Source organism: Nomascus leucogenys, chromosome 14 (genome assembly GCF_006542625.1).
Source record: "Nomascus leucogenys isolate Asia chromosome 14, Asia_NLE_v1, whole genome shotgun sequence".
Classification (NCBI taxonomy): Eukaryota; Metazoa; Chordata; class Mammalia; order Primates; family Hylobatidae; genus Nomascus; species Nomascus leucogenys.
Genome location: NC_044394.1, coordinates 82868719 through 82886742, shown reverse-complemented (window position 1 = coordinate 82886742; position 18024 = coordinate 82868719). Strand labels below are relative to the sequence as shown.

The window sequence follows — 18024 nt, the reverse complement described above, 5'->3', positions numbered from 1 at the left end:
CTTGTGTAACCAGACCCAAACTCCCCAAGATGCCCAATGATGGACACTTCAGAACAGATAAGCTGGGGCTTTTTTAGCCCCACATTCAAAAATCAATATCCATGTATATTTAAAACACACACATACCTTCCCTTCCTCCCTGCCTTGGTCTCTCTCTTACTGTCTCTTTCTTAAACTCAATAAGATGATGACAAATAACCCAACTGGAAAATAGGCAGAAGATTTGAACAAACACTTCACAAAATAAGATACATAAATGGCCATTAAGCATGTAAAAAGATGTTCGACATTACTAGTCACCAGAAAAATGCAAATCCAAGCCACAGTAAGATAACATTTCGATGGCTAAAGTAAAAAAAAAAAAAAAAAAAAAAAAAGCTCATAACACCAAGCATTGACAGGGATTGCAGCAACCAGGACTTTCATACATTGCTGGTGGAAAAGCAAAAACAGTGTAGCCAGCTTTGTATGACAGTGCAGCCGTGTCTTATCAGGTTAAACATACGCTTAACAGATGACCCAGCAATTCCATGCCTCTGTATTCATCCAAAAGAAATGAATGCCTATATCTACACACAGATCTGTACATGAGTATTGAGAACGGCGTTATTCTTATTACCCCTGAACTGGAAATGAACCAGATGTTGTGGCATATTCATACACGGGCATACTAGTCAGCAGGAAAAAGGAATGGGATGTTAATATGTGCAGCAACATGATGCATCTCAAAAATGTCATGCTAAATCAAAAAGACTGTATATTCTGATTCCAGGTCTGTTAAATCCTAGACCAGGTGAAACTGCACTAACAGCAGATCAGTGGTTGCCTGTGGCTATGGCTGGGGGTGGGCGGATCAATCACAAAGACTCAGGAGAAACCTCTTTACGATGAAAGAACTGTTGTTTATCTTGATTTTGGTGGTAGTTACCCAACTAATACACCAAACTATGCACTAAAATGGATGAATTTTATTGAATTTTAAAAATGCCTTAAAACTCCAAAGCCTGGCCAGGCATGGTGGCTCATGCCTGTAATCCCAGCACATTTGGAGGCCGAGGCTGGTGGATCACCTGAGGTCAGGAACTCAAGACCAGCCTGGTCAACATTGTGAAACCCCGTCTCTCCTAAAAAATACAAAAATTAGCCGGGTGTGATGGTGCATGCCTGTAATCCCAGCTACTCGGGACACTGAGGCAGGAGAATCACTTGAACCCGGGAGGCGGAGGTTGTAGTGAGCTGAGATCACGCCACTACACTCCAGCCTGGGCAACAAGAGTGAGACTCCATCTCAAAGACAAAAACCCAAAGCCTAGTTGTTGGAGTGTCTTTCAAAACCTTCATCCCAGTGTCTGTGTGTGGTGGTCTCGGGGCCTGCCGAGAGGACCTTCTTTTTGGAAATAAGGTCATTCCAGGCTCATTTTCTTTCTCTCGCCTGATAGCAGAGGAACTGGCTGACAGCGACCAGTTTCCAGTGGACACCACAGTGTGTCCCAGCCGGAGGCAGATGGAAACAAGCTTGTGTCTCTGTCACTAACGATAGGAGCCTTCGTCGGAGTTGCTACCAGGCCATGTTGGTCGTCATTACACCCATTGAAGATGAGAACAGAGCAGTAATGAGCTGGGTGTTATCGGCTCACAAATAATTTATAATGGACAAACTAGGACAGGAACAGAGCTTTTTCTGGCTAAGGAGGTTGCATGTCACTCTTTAAAATCTAGGCCAAAAAATTATTTATAATGCATAGACACTCACTCTGAAAGTGAAAGGGTTCCTTTCTTCTCTCCCGTGTGTTTGAACATGGCCTTTCAGCCTGGACTAGCAACAAGACTCCGCAACATCTTGCCGCCACGCCTGCAGTTAGTGTGTGATGTGAGGGGGCACAGGTGAAGAGCGTGGCTCGGCGAGGGGCAGGGCCTTTGTAGAAGGCCAAGAACAGACAGGGAGGAGGGGAGAGGCAGGAAAAGACTTCTAGGTAAAGGGTAGTTACCACGCGTGTTAGCTGAGCTTTGAAGAATTGCCCAAATATTATCAGGAAACAGCCTAAACTGAGATAGGACCGGTAAACGATGGGTTGTGAACGTGTGTGTTGAAATAAAGGCAGGCTGTGTGCAATTAGGCAGGGGCAAACTGAGTGGTTATGGTCCTCGTGGTGTCTAGGGAAAGGGTTTTGGAAATATGTCCTTTTGTGTCCAAGGGCTGTTTATTGATATTGTTACCTATAGATACTTATACCTGCCCCAAGGGAGGTGAATCAGAATCCAGCAGCACACTCTGTCCTGACCACACATTGGCCAGGAGCCTCCTGGTGAAAGATTTGCTCCCCTGGAAACCATGACCCCGGGCCCCAGGTGCCTGGAAAAGCAGCAATGTTTTATGGGCCTGGCCTCTGGGGCCCGTGTTCTCTCTCAGAGAGCTGACTTCTGGAACAAGTCTGTCTTCAGTGAATTGGGGAGGAGTGAGCCAGCTTTCTCAGACCTGGATCACCTTCAAATACGTGGATCGTTGATGAAGGGCCTGTGGCATGTCATTGAAGATGGAGGCCCCTCGAGTAGCACTGCTTCTGGACTTTTCAGGAGGGCTTTCTGCATCACGTGTTCCTTGTTCGTTGTTAATTAGAGCATCCCTGAGAGCAACGATTCCCTACTCAAGTTCCTGAGGATCTCAGGGTCCTCAGACGTGCTTGGGTGGCTTGGGGGATGCCCCTCCCCTCTAACCAAGCAGCTTTGCTTTGATCTCTCCTATAAGTGTGCAGCACAGGGTGTCATTTAAAATAAACTTTATTTTTTGGAGCATTTTCAGGCTCACAGACAAATTGAGTGAAAGACACAGAGCGTTCCCATATCCCCCTGAGCCCTCCCTAGACACACTCAGCCTCCCCCATTGTCAGCATCCCCCACCAGAGTGGTGCATTAGTTATAGCTGATAAGCTTACATTGATACATTGTTACCATTCAGAGTTAACATCAAGGCGCACTCTTGTGTTGTACATTCTCCAAGTCTAGACAAATGTGTGATGACACACATCCACCAGTATGGTGTCATACAGAGTGGATTCACTGCCCTAAAAATCCTCTGTTCATCCCTCCCTAACCCCTAGCAACCACTGATCTTTGTGCTGTCTGTGTAGTTTTGCATTTTCCAGGATGTCATATACTTGCTATTATACAGTGTGTAGCTTTTTCAGACCGGCTTCTCCAACTTGGTAATATGTGTTTAGCTTTCCTCCATGTCATTTTAAAAAGTGTTGATCTGCTCTTAGCAGCTTGACAGCCATGTGCAGTACCTGTCATACGTCTGCCCTGGGTCTGTACAGCCCTGGCTGTTGTAGGCAGGGTGTGTCTTGCCTCCCCCAATAGGGCGATGAGCTCTTTGGAGCAGGGGCCAGGACATATGCACTGGTGGCACATGGGACACCTGGCCACCCCTTGGGCTGGGTGTTCTGGATTGAAGGGGACATGGTTTGAGTCTTAGGAAGGGCTCTCTGAGCACAGCCATCTCAGTCAGCAATGTATCCTTTGCTCTCTGAAAGTGAAAGCTCTATGAAATCGGAATGAGCAGCATCCGGCCTCAGAGCTAATCTGTAAGATTTTGCGTCTGAGTCAGAACTTACTGGTTATTAATGCTGTCTGTCTTTGTGGCCAAGAGTCTAGCAAAACATTTTCTATCCTCCTGCCTCAGAAATGTGGCCAGTGTGACCTTCCTGAAAGAGTTTTTTGATAAGATAGATGATCACAATAGAATGTGCTCTAATAGAAAGTGCTTTTGTTTCATCACAAAGCCTTTGTGACGTGGAATGTTCCAGTAACCTGCTCGTTTTGTGTTTACAGAGCTTCTCGAAACAAGTCTGAGAAGAAGCGTCGGGACCAGTTCAATGTTCTCATCAAAGAGCTCAGTTCCATGCTCCCTGGCAACACGCGGAAAATGGACAAAACCACCGTGCTGGAAAAGGTCATCGGATTTTTGCAGAAACACAATGGTAAAGGTCACCCTTCTCTCTGTTTTTCTTCCACCCTGCCCTGTCCATGTGGTGATGACTTCACCAATCCGGGCTGCCTGGTTGGTTTTGTCTCCCCAGCCAGGCCCAGCCTTGCCCAGCCTTACCGGTTGAGGGCTTCCCATTTCAAAGGCACTCCTCCGTCTATCAGCCCATCTCTGGCTAGGTGGGGAGAGGGCACACACCTCTCAATTGCATTATAAGCCAGACGAGAGAATCCAAAACAACTTCACAGGTGGCACCCAGCCAAAGCAGTGTGGCATTCACAGTGACAACTTCTTGATCAAAAATCCCTGGAACAAGTGTCTTTTATTCAATGCTGAACAGGCAGACGCAGTGGCTGAGTACTCACTTCCTGTGGGATCAGACTATGTGGGCCTTTTCATCCCTCTCTGCCACTGCCCTCAAACTCTTTCGTCTTTTCAGCTACATCATGAAAAAATACATTGAAAAGAATTCATTTTCTTAATGTCACATTCATTCTATTTTTATTGAGATATAATGTCCATACCATAAAATTCACCATTTTAAAGTATAGAGTGTAGTGGTCTTTAGTATATTCACAAGGCGATGTAACCATCACCACTATCTAATTTCATCACGCCAAAAAAGAAACCCTGTATCCATTAGTGATCATTTCCCATTCTTCCCCCTCCCTCCAGATCCTGGCACACCTGTTTTCTGTCTCCATCAATTCCCCTATTCTAGGCATTTTATATGAATAGAATCATACGATATGTGGTCTTTTGTATCTGGCTTCTTTCACGTAGCATCTGTGTTTTAGCACATGTGAGTACTTCATTCCGTTTCATGGACCAACAATATTCCATTGTATGGATATATTAATACCATATTTTGATTAACCATTCATCAGTTGATGGATATTTGGGTTGTTTACAATTTTTGGAAATTATGAATGATACTGCTGTGAACATTCATGTACAAATTTTTGAGTTGATATATGTTTCCACTTCTCTTGTTTGTATTCCTAGGAGAGGAATTGCTGCATTAAATGTTAGTGTTTAGCTTTTTGAGGAACTGCCAAACTGTTTTCCCAGGTGGCTTGTACCTATTTACATTCCCAGCAGCAATGTATGAGGGTTCCAGTTTCTCCACATCCTTGTCAACACTTATTACTGTCTTCTTTTATTATGACTATTATTAATATAATCTCCCTAGTGGGTATGAAGTGGTATCTTATATGACTTCGATTTGAATTTCCCAATGACTAATGATGTTTTCCTTTTCATGATCTTTTCATATACTTACTGGCCATTTGTGTATCTTCTTTGGAGAAATGTCCAAATCCATGGCCCCTTTTTAAATCATTGATTTTTCTTTTTATGCTTGAGTGGTAAGAGTTCTCCATGTATTCTAGATACTAGACCCTTATCTGGTATAGAATTTGAAAATATCTTCCCCCATTCTGTGGATTGTCTTTTTACTTATCAAGTGATACTCTTTGACACATGAAGGTTTTAAATTTTAATCAGTTAATGTCCAATTTATTTTTTCTTTTGATTGTGCTTGAGGCATCCTATCTAAGAAATCATTACCTAATCTAAGGTAATGAAGATTTATATCTATGTTTTCTTCTAAAAGGTTTATAATTTTTTTATTTTTTATTTTTTATTTTTTTGAGACAGAGTCGTGCTCTGTCGCCCATGCTGGAGTGCAGTGGTGCAATCTCGGCTCACTGCAAGCTCCGCCTCCCAGGTTCACGCCATTTCCTGCCTCAGCCTCCCGAGTAGCTGGGACTACAGGTGCCCGCCACCACACCTGGCCAATTTTTTGTGTTTTTAGTAGAGATGGGGTTTCACCATGTTAGCCAGGATGGTCTCGATCTCCTGACCTCGTGATTCACCCGCCCTGGCCTCCCAAAGTGCTGGGATTACGGGCGTGAGCCACCGTGCCCAGCCTAAAAGGTTTGTAATTTTTAACTGTAGGTTAAGCATAGATACTTGATCCATTTTGTGTTCGTTTTTGTAGATGTCATAAGGTATGCTGTGAAAATTCATCCTTTTGCGTGTGCATTTCCAGTTATCCTGGCACTCCATTCTTTTTCTAACTTTGTAATACTTTATAAAATAACATATATAGAGAATATACAAATCATAACTGTACAGTTGAATTAATTATCACAAAGCAGACACAGCCAGGGAACCAACAACCCAGGTCAAGAAATAGAAGCTCCTTCCTGTCTTCCTCTGCTTTCCCAAAAGAAGGAACCTCTGTGCTGACTTCTAACCCCATAAGTTGGTTTTGCCTGTTGGAACCTTATTCAGATGGAACCATGAATTATACACATGATGTTTATGAGATTCCTCTCATTCTTCCAGTGCTATTGCTAGTTTCCTTTCGTTAGTGTATAGTATTCCATCACATGATCACCTGCATATGCCACTTGAATTCATCCTTGAACTCACGTCTTTCTCAAATCATTCTCTCTCCCTTTTCCTCTCCCTCAAACGCTTTTACCTGTTAGTGTGTGATCACACCTACCCTGCCAGTCACCCAGGATGTTACAAAAAGTCACAGAATAGTTGAGGGCTCAGAACCTACTAGCAAGCAGGAAGAGCAGAATTCTTTTTTCTTTAATCATGACACCAAACATAATAAGTCAGAAATGTCAGAATTAGTGAGGAAATAATTACAGTTCTTCCATGCAGGCAGTGACTCTTCCACTGAACATTTTCCTAGACAAGATGATTTCATAAAAGAGGGTGCGGCTGGGACATCAGAAAGTTTCATTATACTTCTTATTCTTTTATTATTTCTTTGATGATCATATATACCTATTAAAAATGTGACAGTGATGATATGTCCTCATATTATTTTTTCCAAAGCTGCCCAGGAGAGAGTAAAGAACATGTTAATTGCTTTTGTTAAAAGTCAGAGAAGACCAATCAAGCAGGATTGGAACGGAGTGTTACAGCAGTATTTGATTGCCCTGATAATTTAATCAAAATGGTTATATTTCCTAAATAATGATTTAGCCAAGTGAAATAGCAGGTTGGTTTGATTGCCAAGATATTTTGTGCAAATTACTCAAACTAGGTCAGTGCCACTGAGAAGCAGGACAGCTGTTAAATAGGACAGCTGGGATCAAGTTCATCAGCCTGACATTTATGCCGGGCTCTGTCCACTGTGGAATTACAGAATTGTCAAATCTGGGCCCTGGAAAGGATAAGTCAGCAGAAATGCAGCCTCCAAATACCGGGAGAGCCTGCTTCAGCTTGCCTTTTTCCTAAGATGAAGGCCTACTCCGCACAACCCGCTTAAACACAACGAGGATCATGCCAGGATCTCACTCATCTCTGTGATTTCATATTCAAAATAAAACAGAAAATTCATGGTACGTTTTTTGGGGAAATAGAGTTGTTGGAGCAAAACTTGGATTAAAGCAAAAAACAAAGCAATCACTTTCCTTTATTTGCAGTGCAAATGGACATGAACTCTGCAGGCATCTGCAACAGAGTAGAGAATACTGACCGTAAGCATCTATTCAGGGCTTGCTGTGAGCTGGGCAATATTCTAAGAGCTCTACATACAGGAACTCCTCTACATAGAGCTCCTCTTCATGGCAGCACTTTTTTTGGGAGACAGAGTCTTCGTCTGTCACCCAGGCTAGAGTGCAGTGGTGCAATTTCAGCTCACTGCAACCTCCACCTCCCAGGTTCAAGCGATTCTCCTGCCTTAGCTTCCCAAGTAGCTGGGATTACAGACACATGCCACCACACCTGGCTAATTTTTTGTATTTTTAGTGGAGACGGGGTTTTGCCACTTTGGCCAGACTGGTCTCGAACTCCTGGCCTCAAGTGATCTGCCTGCCTTGGCCTCCCAAAGTGCTGGGATCATAAGCGTGAGCCACTGCACCCGGCCCATGGCAGCACTTTGAGTTAGTTCCATTGCACAGATGAGGCACACAGGGTGGAGTCACTCATCCAAGTCAGACAGCCAGGAAAATGTGGAATCTAAACCCGGCAGCCTGTCTCTAGAGCCCAACCTTTTAGCACTACACTCTATGGCTCCTCCACAAGAGGTGATCTACAGGGCTTCTTGTGGCTATTTATATCACAGCTGCACTCCAGCTGTTCATGAGTGTGTCCATTTAAACTGCTGGTTCTCAACCTTGTGTGCACATTTGAATCACCTGAAGAGCTTTTGAAAAATACGTATTACCAGGTAACTGCCCACAGACCAATATGTCATTATCTCTAGAGGTGGGACCACAATGGGATACCAGCTCGCAAGAGAAGATTGTTCACTTTTCAGGAGTTTTGCAAGCCAGTTGGCATCAAGTTGGTAGCTTGAAATCAGCCATGGTAGGAGTATTTACACCACAGAAAGGGGCAAACACTGCAAATCAGGGCTGTTTGTTATAGAGGGTGGAGAGCCTTTCACCAGCAGATGGCTAGGTAAGGCCCAGGCATCAGCATTTTTAAGGCTCCCCAGGTGATTCCGGTGTGCAGTGAGGGTTAAGAACTATGAATTTCAACGTGCTTCCTGCCTTCATGCTAAAGGGAGACCACATGGTAAGTAAGGAAAGATGATTAGGTCCAAATAGTTATTATAATTATTCAGCTCTTTCCCTAATAATCTTTCAGCATTGCTATTTTCTCAGCTTGGGAAATGAATTTTAATCCTGAACTGTACACTTATTCTCTCTGAAGTAATCCAAATCAAAATGAGAATCTGATCATGATTCTTTGTAGCAAAATTTTGTAACAGTAGCTATTAGAGAAATCCATGGAGTCTGTAAATAGCAGGGCATATTGGACATCCTTATCTACGTCCATCTAAATGTTCTACAGGGTCAGGCTGGCCTACACGTTATCGTTCTTCCTGAGTGAGTCTCAAGCTGACTTAATGAAATTTTTTCCTAACATTAAGTCCCATTCCTCATTCACACCTCTTTAATGTGTCTGTCTTCATGGATGGAAGGTGAGGTGGGGAGAGCTGTAGAACAAGGAGAAATTTCCCTATTGAACAGGGTAATATTTACCCAGGACAGCTGTGGAATTTCTGCTCCATTTTCCAGGCTTTTATTTGACCACATACATCCCAAACATATACTGCTTATTATTCAGATATACCAGGAGCAGTCGGGAGTTGAGCACTCTAGGAAATGGGTACAAGTGATATCAGAGTAGAATTTGGGGGTTGGCTCTTAATCACAATGTTTTCCTACAAAAATGGCTCTCAGGTGGTTTTTGTTTCCCTTGAAATTTGGAAACCACTTTGACCATAACACTGAACTTTACTTCCCAGTGTAACATTTTTTCCTCGATTCAAGACATCGTATCTTAACATATTTTTTTAATATGCTATGAAATGAACCTTAACTTCCAAGGAATCTAATTCAATTGTTGAAATACAAAGTGAATGAGATGGCTGCTTTCAGTGTTATTATGCTAGCGTTGACAAAATACCCAGTCATACAGAATGATCTAAAAATTACTTAAAGAAATGGGTCTTTCATTTTCCTTCACCATTAAGTTGAATGGATCTCTATTTAAATGAAATTTGGACTGCCATAAAGACTCTTCCGCTAGAAAAACAGTTAGTCTATAGTTTGATCCTAGTGGTCAAAAGAGTCTTACAGATGAGTGTGCATATTGAGGAGAAGAGGAAAGGCATTTATGGGGTTAATATTATAGCACATCTTCAGTCCCTCTCTTTTCTAAGTGGTCGAACTGTGGCAACCATCTGTTTGAAGAACTGGGAATTGCACCCTCTCTTCCCTGCCTCGGCCAGCACCACAGAACGGATTCTGGCCATGATGTGCATGTGGCACCTGCCTCTGCTTCCCATGCTGCATTCCACCATGTGCATATGACGCCCGGCACTGGGCATTTCCCCACAGCATGGCCCTCCCTCCAGGGGCCCTCTCAGTGTCGTTGGCTGCCTGACCACCAGCGCGGTTTCCTCTCCTGGGTTTCTTCCAGTGTTCAATTACCAAAGAAAGGCTCATAGCAGCTCTTTTCTGCCCCTTTAAAATCACAAAGACAAAAATCCAATTTTGTATAACATCAGCAGCAACTTGTTCTTTCTGACATCTCAAAGGAAGGAATCTTCCTGGTGGAGCCGAGCACTGCCGGGAACACTGGGTTTTGGAACAAGTGGAGGTTTACAGGATGACACGCATAACTCAGCTCTTTTTTTTTTTTTTTTTTGAGACGGAGTCTTGCTCTGTTGCCCAGGCTGGAGTGCGGTGGCATGATCTCGGCTCACTGCAAGCTCTGCCTCCTGGATTCATGCCATTCTCCTGCCTCAGCCTCCCGAGGAGCTGGGACTGCAGGCGCCCGCCACCACACCTGGCTAATATTTTGTATTTTTAGTAGAGATGGGGTTTCACCATGTTAGCCAGGATGGTCTTGATCTCCTGACCTCGTGATCTGCCCATCTCGGCCTCCCAAAGTGCTGGGATTACAGGCGTGAGCCACCGCACCTGGCCATAACTCAGCTCTTTACATCTTTTGTTCATGAGTAGCTGCTGCATTCACTCAGATTCATTCATTCAAATGGCAGAATGCATTCCTCATGCTCCATGTAAGAGAGATGATCAAAAACACAGGCACAAAGGAGAGAGCCTTGAAATCTTTCTCCTGGCTTAAAGTTGATGGATTATCTGCCTGGACGATTTGCATTCTCCAGAAAGTTGTTAAACAGGTTGTATTTTCTGAGATATGAGTCTTATGTTCTTACATTTTTCCTAGCACCAAGGAAATAATCTCTGAAGAAACCTCTTACTACGTGAAATGGAGCAAAGTGTTGGTTTAAGATGGAGGATAAACTGAAGGAAAAACAAACATATTTGATATTGCATTTGAGCTACCTGTAATTATCTTATCAGAAATCATTTAATAATAGGACAAAACATTCTTTAAAAATGCAGAAGAACTAAAATATTTAAGGAGCCCCTTGTAGGCCAATGACTATTTGAATTTACAAATGCGCATAATGTCTTCAGTACAAGGCAGTTCTGTGAAATGGATAAACTATAGATTAACCCCAAAAAGTTTTGAGAAGAGTACATTCTGTGTATGTGTATAGCACGCTGTATTTCAGTAACGGAAATGCTGAAAAATATGGTACATTCTGTATAACACAGTGGATTATTTTCCACACGCCGAAGGTGTTTCTGGAATTTTTAAAATCCCAGGTCTGTGAAGTGTTTTGCTTCACCTGGACCATGAAGAAGCCACTTACGAAGGTGTCACACCATCCCAGTGTTTGTTCCTGTTGCCTTCATAGGTGGTAACTACCTAATTCCAACTGTTGACGATGGAGTTTGTCATGTAGACATTCAGGGCCGTGGTACCACCTGCAAGGGCAGGCACCACAGCCATAGAGAAGGCGGGGGATGCACCTCCCTAAAGCCTCATTAAGGGAGATGAGAACATCCGAAGCTCCCAGTCCTTGGAAATCAGGGTAACGTATTTCCTTATGCTGGCTTCTTAAATTAAACTACACAGAAGTTTACACAAAATTACATAGAAGTAACATGTGCTTCATTTGTTAATTCCAATTTCTAGGTGCCATTGAATATAAAGGCTTATTTGTGTCTCTTTTTTAGAAGTCTCAGCGCAAACGGAAATCTGTGACATTCAGCAAGACTGGAAGCCTTCATTCCTCAGTAATGAAGAATTCACCCAGCTGATGTTGGAGGTGAAATGCACTTTCAAAATAGCTTAAACAGTTGCCAATTAAAATGTAGCTACTTGTTGCGATAAGTCCCTGTGCCCAAAGGAAACTACTGTTCTTGATCCTGGGAAGACTTGGCTTTGAAACAGACACCCTCCCTGAGGCTCTCTGCCTGCCCTTGCCTATGGGCCATGTCAACAAGAATCCCAAAATTGAATGTGGTCATGTGTTTTCACTACAGTGACCACAGGATGAGCCCCTTGATGGTGTCACAACCAGAGGACACCTTGCTGGGGAGCCAGGAAGGGTGGGTTCGAGGTAGGTAGAGGGAGGAGAAGGACAGAGAGAAGATGCATCAGCTTGCACTGTCATTTGACTCAGAGAGTCTCCTCTTTAGACTGCTATGATTATACATCTTTTCCCTTAGTAGAAACACGTTTTGAAATTGAAAGTTGTCTTTTAAAGATAGGCTTTGAACTTGAACTCATGTTACATCCACATGGCATATGGATATCAACCACAGGGATCCCGTGCCACCCCATCCAGCTCACACCCTTCCTGTGCTGAGTGAGATGCTCATGTTCCTCCCTCTGGGTCAGAGACCCCATACTCATCTACAGGGCAGTATTTGTGAAAACCTGGCTGATCTGAACGAGTGCCCTGCCTCAACATCATATATTTATATATGGGTGAAACTCCTCAATACAGATGAGCATAAGCCTCTACAGAAACAACTGCCAGGGTGCTGTGGCTTGCCACCTGGGGATAAGTTTTGGAGTATATGGATATGGCAGTGGGTCAGAGAAAGCTCCAGGCATGGCATATCCAGGCCTGCAACCAAGAAGAGGCGAACTGGGACAGATGAGCTGAGCAAAAGGAAGTTAGACACTGGCTGTGACCAGTGGTTCCTGGCAGGGTGTTTGGAGAGTGGTTTCTGGGGATAAATCTTTCTCTCTCATATCTTATGTGCCTATATAAGACTGATGTAAACTTCAATTTACATAGATTAACTTGCAGAAAACAGAAAGTACTGGAGTAAGAAAATGCCAGAATGAAGATGTCCAAATATTATGAAATGTAAACGCATTAATGAACATTTGCATAAGATGAAAGATACTTAAATCTACATGTGAACTATATTTAAAGAAAATACAGAACTTTCTGCAGAAGCAATGCATTTTTAAGTATGTTAAATTTAAAGCAGCTTGTGAAATGTTGAATTAATGTATCATTATGCTAATTTACATAAATCGATTTATCTTTTAATTCTTATGGAAAAGTAGTTAAAACACATAACCCTATAGCAGCAGCCTTTTTTTAAGAGCCTGTAGCACAACCTTTTTTTTTTTTTCCCAGTGACTTTCAAACTATCAAAAGTATTTGAGGAAATAGGGCTTTTGTAAAGTTAAAAATGAATAAATTTCAGGGCTAGAAGACAGGACTGAGATTCAGGAGACTGGAATTTCTAGACAAGGAAGATTCATATTTGTATAGTCTATGCACTTTCGCTTGCTCCCGGTGTAGACTCCTAGAAGCCGGTGGAAAGGAAATCACGCTAGATGAATGAATTGGATCTGAAATTAAGCCTGCACAACCAGCAGGCCTGGGTGAATGGCAGCTGTGAGTGGTCTGGGAAGTCCACCAACTAGTACTGTTGACCCTGACTGTGTCAGGCTTCTCTTCCAACCTGTTGCTCTTCGGCAGACACAGACCTAGTGCTGAGGGACTGGAGCCTTATAGCATCTCCTCCCTGATGGCCTGAGCCCCAGCTGTGATGGAGGGAGATGAGGAGCTCCCAGGGTGATGTCATCATTGTCCAGTGCGACCTTCCCATAGCATGGGTCTCTCTCCAGCTGCCCATCCCTCTGTTTTTTTCAGAGCCATTTCAGAGACTGTGAAGAATCCAGGTGCCATGTCTTAGTGGCCAGGATGCTCCCTTTCTAAAATGAGGACAGAGCCCAGGAGATAACCCATCATGTCCCTAGGGAACTGCTAATGCCTTCCAGATGTGACTCCCGTCTTCTTCCCTCTTCTCTCAAAGAGGCACAAAACCAGACTCCAGGAGGACTCACATAGCTATGAAGTTTGAAAAAACAAAATTGACCTGGCTGCAGACCAGCCAAGCTGGTAAAGTATCAGCTGGAAAGACTGTGGCTACCAGCATTGGAACAATTGCACTCAAAAGGAGGCAAAGTGCCTGTGGCCTGGGGAATAGGGAGCTTGTGGAATTTCTGAATTTTAATCAGAAAAGCAATCTCTTCTCTTAGCCCAGAGATTGTCCCAGAGAACACAAGAAAATATTCCATCTGACTCAGGAATTTGCAGAAAGGGAAGGTTTCATTTCCCTCTAGTGTGTGGCAGGTATAAAAATCTGGGCCATTATGGCACCTTTGGAAACACCCCAGTCAAAATCACCCTTCCATGGATAGGGGCACAGCACTTTGCAATCACTTGCTGTTGAATCCCTTTCAGATGCTACTGATGGGACTTCCAGAACCACAGCGAGCTTTCTTAAAGCAGTGACTCAGTGCAGTTCTCATAGAGTTGATGGAAATGCCAGTGAGCTGATGAAAGTTATCTCCCGTCTATAAATACCTTCAGCTTTTTAACACCCGCTTGCTTTAGACATTCAGGAGGGACATGGGCTCACTGTGCAAGACCATTTGCACTGCCCTTGCTTTTCCCAGCTTTCCAATCTGCTTTTTCCAAAAAAGTCTCACTGACGTCATCAACAGTGCTCTTACCCCTTAAAAAAATTCACCTCCTAGAGGGCTTCATAGATGACTTTAAAAATTTTTTAGAAAAATACTTGGGAAAGAAAAGTTACTGGGATGTACTTCTTTGTTTACCATAACTCATAAATCTAACCCAGCGTTGCACTATGGTCATTTTGGACCTGGTAGTTCTTCGTCGTGGGGGCTGTCCTGCGTATTACAGGATGTTTGGCAGCACTAGATGCCAACACCACCCACTCCAGTGGTGACAATCAAAGATGCCTCCAGACATTACCAAAATTGCCCCCAGTTGAGAACCACTGATGTCATCCAAGAGGAGGAGGTCCATTTAAGAAACGTACTTGAATATGTTTTTCAGTCTAAATCCTGCCAGCTGACAGTGTAAAATAATAAATGAGTCTAGTGTTAATTTTCCTGGTGAAAAGAACTCTTTCCCCTTTCGGCATGGTATAAAGGTGCCCTTCACGCACTGCTCGTGGCCTCTTCCAGGTTCCCGCTGCCATGCACTTCAGCCACACCCTCCTAACGTGAAAGAATGAATGCCCTTTTGTCCACTCAGATTCTCAGACATCATGTCACCATCTAGTTGAGTGCATGCAACATGTTTCCAGAGCTTTCTAAGCACATATTTCACTTTTTTTCCTAAGCAGAAAAATGTCCAGATTCGGGGAAGATAGTCTTTCAAAGAAAAAGTCAGTGGACCAACAGTGACAGGTTTCCCGTGAAAGTCTCCCTGAGCTATTATTCCCTTAAAGACTTGCTTTCTGGAGAGGTAGGCTTCATTTCTAGTCTCCTCCCCCTCACTGGCACACCCTAGACAGCCAGTTGCCACTGTGATCCTATTCTCTGCTGAATTATGTCGTCTTTATTTTAGAAATCAACTTTCAGATACATCTTGTGAAAGCATTACAAGCATCCACACAAAAATAAATCCCAATAAATAATCTAAATCCAGCAAAAGTGGCCAGGCACAGTGGCTCACACCCGTAATCCCAGCACTTTGGGAGGCTGAGGCAGGCGGATCACTTGAGGACAGGAGTTCAAGACCAGCCTGGCCAACATGGAGAAACCCTGTCTCTACTAAAAATACAAAAATTAGCTGGGCATGGTGGTGTGTGCCTGTAATCCCAGCTACTTGGGAGGCTGAGGCAGGAGAATGGCTTTAACCTGGGAAACAGAGATTGCAGTGAGCTGAGATCAGGCCACTGCACTCCAGCCTGGGCGACAGTGAGACTCCATCTCAAAAACAAAAAACAAAAAAACCCATGAGCAAAAGTGTCTGCTTTATGAGAAAGCATTGCCCACCTTCAACCTGTTATATCACAAGCACCCAGGACAGTGTGCCCAGCATAGAGTAGGCACTCAGTAGAGACTTTCAAATGCATGGATTTTTCAGACATTCCGAAATGCTTATGGATCCAGTTGAGTTACACAACCCCCACACCCACCCAGCCCTGTAGAGTAATGTGAATGTTCTTTACAAACAGTCCCTTCAGTGGGCATTTCTCTTGTGGCAATGAATGTGAGCAGAGGCCTGCCTTGGCCAACAGGCACACTTTCTGTTTTTAATGCATCTGTTAGGTCTGATATGTTTATCAGGGCAAATGTTTACCATTGAACTCAAAGTGATGGCAGGGGTAGGGAGATGGGAACCATAAATTATGGCTGATGTTTTCTAATGGCAATGGTGGTATTTCTGAATCAGGCTAATAATATGCTTATCATTAAACCTACTTAAGGAATTTCCATGGGTAAATGTTATTTTATTATGCCACTAGGTCACATTTTTCACTGATCCTGTAGTGCTTTTGCAAACGCTTTTCCTGGGCCAGATACATTCTCTGTAAGAAGCTGTCCTCCGTGGAAGGCCAAGAAGTGCTGTGAGGTTATTCATGGAAATATTCTGAGGATTATAAAACAAAGCCAGTGTCCTAAAATAGTGTCCTCTGCTTCAGTGACATGCTCCTCCATAAAAGCATTGCTAAGGAGCTTTCAAATGTTGCATTTTCCACAGGCATTAGATGGCTTCATTATCGCAGTGACAACAGACGGCAGCATCATCTATGTGTCTGACAGTATCACGCCTCTCCTTGGGCATTTACCGGTGAGTTTCTGCTCCAATGGCCTTTACCGGTTCATGTTAGCATGTTTCTGTTGAGAATCATTAGATCTCAGATGGAAGGTGGTGCAGGTGTCAGGGGGCTGAAGGTGAGAAGGGGGTGGAGAGTAAAGCACTGCTGAGTTTTGGGGACAGGACCAGGCCGAGGTCAAGGTCCTAGGAGCCTTCCAGGAAAAGGGCAGATGCAGGCGTGTGCCATCCTGGAACAGGCAAGGCCTGGAGTGGGAGCTGTGGCTACAGATTCTTTTCGGGTCAGAAATGGGGACTGATGAGAGAGTCACAGCACTGTTAGTGGAGCTCAGAGCCATCATGGAGGCTGACAGACATCCAGGGTCACCCGACAGCTGATCAAGGGAGAGAACAACAGATGGCTTGGGTTGAAACATGGTTTGGGGCTTACTTGGGACATGTCTGAGGTTGCAAGTGGGTAGCAACACTTAGTGGTGGTAAGGATTCGGCAGCAGGGCCGTTCCCTGGGGGTTGAACTGCTCTGGGAAGACCAATGTCTTGGAAGGCCGTGGGGAGTGAGGAGTGTCTGGGTGGACCAGGAGAAAGTTGGCTTTGCATTCCAGAAGTGTATGATGGAAGCTCCAAGGTGGCAGAAGGGGCTGTGGTATGGTCACAGACCCTGACAGACGTCCCTCCCCACTCTTTCCCTCCTTTCCTTCCCTTCTTCTTCCCTCCTCCCTCTGCCTTTGTCCTCCCTCCCTCCTTCCCTCCTTCCTTCCCTCCCTGTCTTCTTTCCTCCCTTCCTCCCTTCCTCCCTTCCTTCCTTCCTCCCTCCCTCCCTCCCTCCTCTCTGCATAAGCCTTGCTGGCTCTCTGGTAACCCCTGACTCAGGACGAAGTGACTCACAGGTCTGTACCTGGCTGGTGGAGGACCCACCTTTGAGGCTCCCTCATGGGCATCTGGCCAGGCTTCCATCTCCTGCCACACCATTGCCTGTTCCTGTTCCTAGGCGGCAGCTTCCATCTGCACACAGCATCACTGTGAATGACAGCTGTACCAGGAGCAGCACGTGTGATGGACAAGAATAAAACGTCCTCTCTCCGCTCTTCTGCCAATGAGCCCAGCCAAAACCTTCCCCACCACCCCCCACCCCTACTCATCCATGGATGGGCGGCCAGTTTATGTGACGAAAAGAGGAAAGCTTGCCCCGGGTTCACACATAGGAAAGCTTGGGCCAGGATGATGCTGGAGGACCGCAGTTCCCTCTCCTTAGCTGCCCCTGCCCAGGGAACAGCATGGCCTTGTTCCATGGGCAGCTTCCATCTGCCTTGAGGTGATGAGCCCAGCTCTGCTGACGGCCCAGGGCTCCACATCATCCTGGGTCATACCTTTCCCTGGAAGCCACTCCCTCATCCCACCATTTCTGCAAATGATGCAGTGTGCAGATCGAAGCTACTGCCTACATTTTTCTTTGCATTCACTGAGCCGTGGCCCACAAAAGCATTTTTTATGTTGCTAAGCAGATGCCTTCCCATTAGGCCCTAATCTAACCTAATCTGTCTCCCCTTTGTGTTCCAAC

General features: G+C 44.4%; 1 protein-coding gene across 4 annotated transcripts in view; it reads left to right on the top strand.

The window, feature by feature from the left end:
- The window catches only part of NPAS2 (neuronal PAS domain protein 2), a 178757-nt gene that overhangs the window by 102459 nt on the left and 58274 nt on the right, over nucleotides 1-18024 (top strand). For all 4 annotated transcript variants that reach the window (XM_030827857.1, XM_030827858.1, XM_003274854.3 and 1 more), the window contains exons 3-5: nucleotides 3829-3977; nucleotides 11575-11666; nucleotides 16392-16481. In XM_030827857.1, the coding sequence (XP_030683717.1) occupies nucleotides 3829-3977; nucleotides 11575-11666; nucleotides 16392-16481 (331 nt within the window). The remainder of the gene's footprint in view (nucleotides 1-3828; nucleotides 3978-11574; nucleotides 11667-16391; nucleotides 16482-18024) is intronic.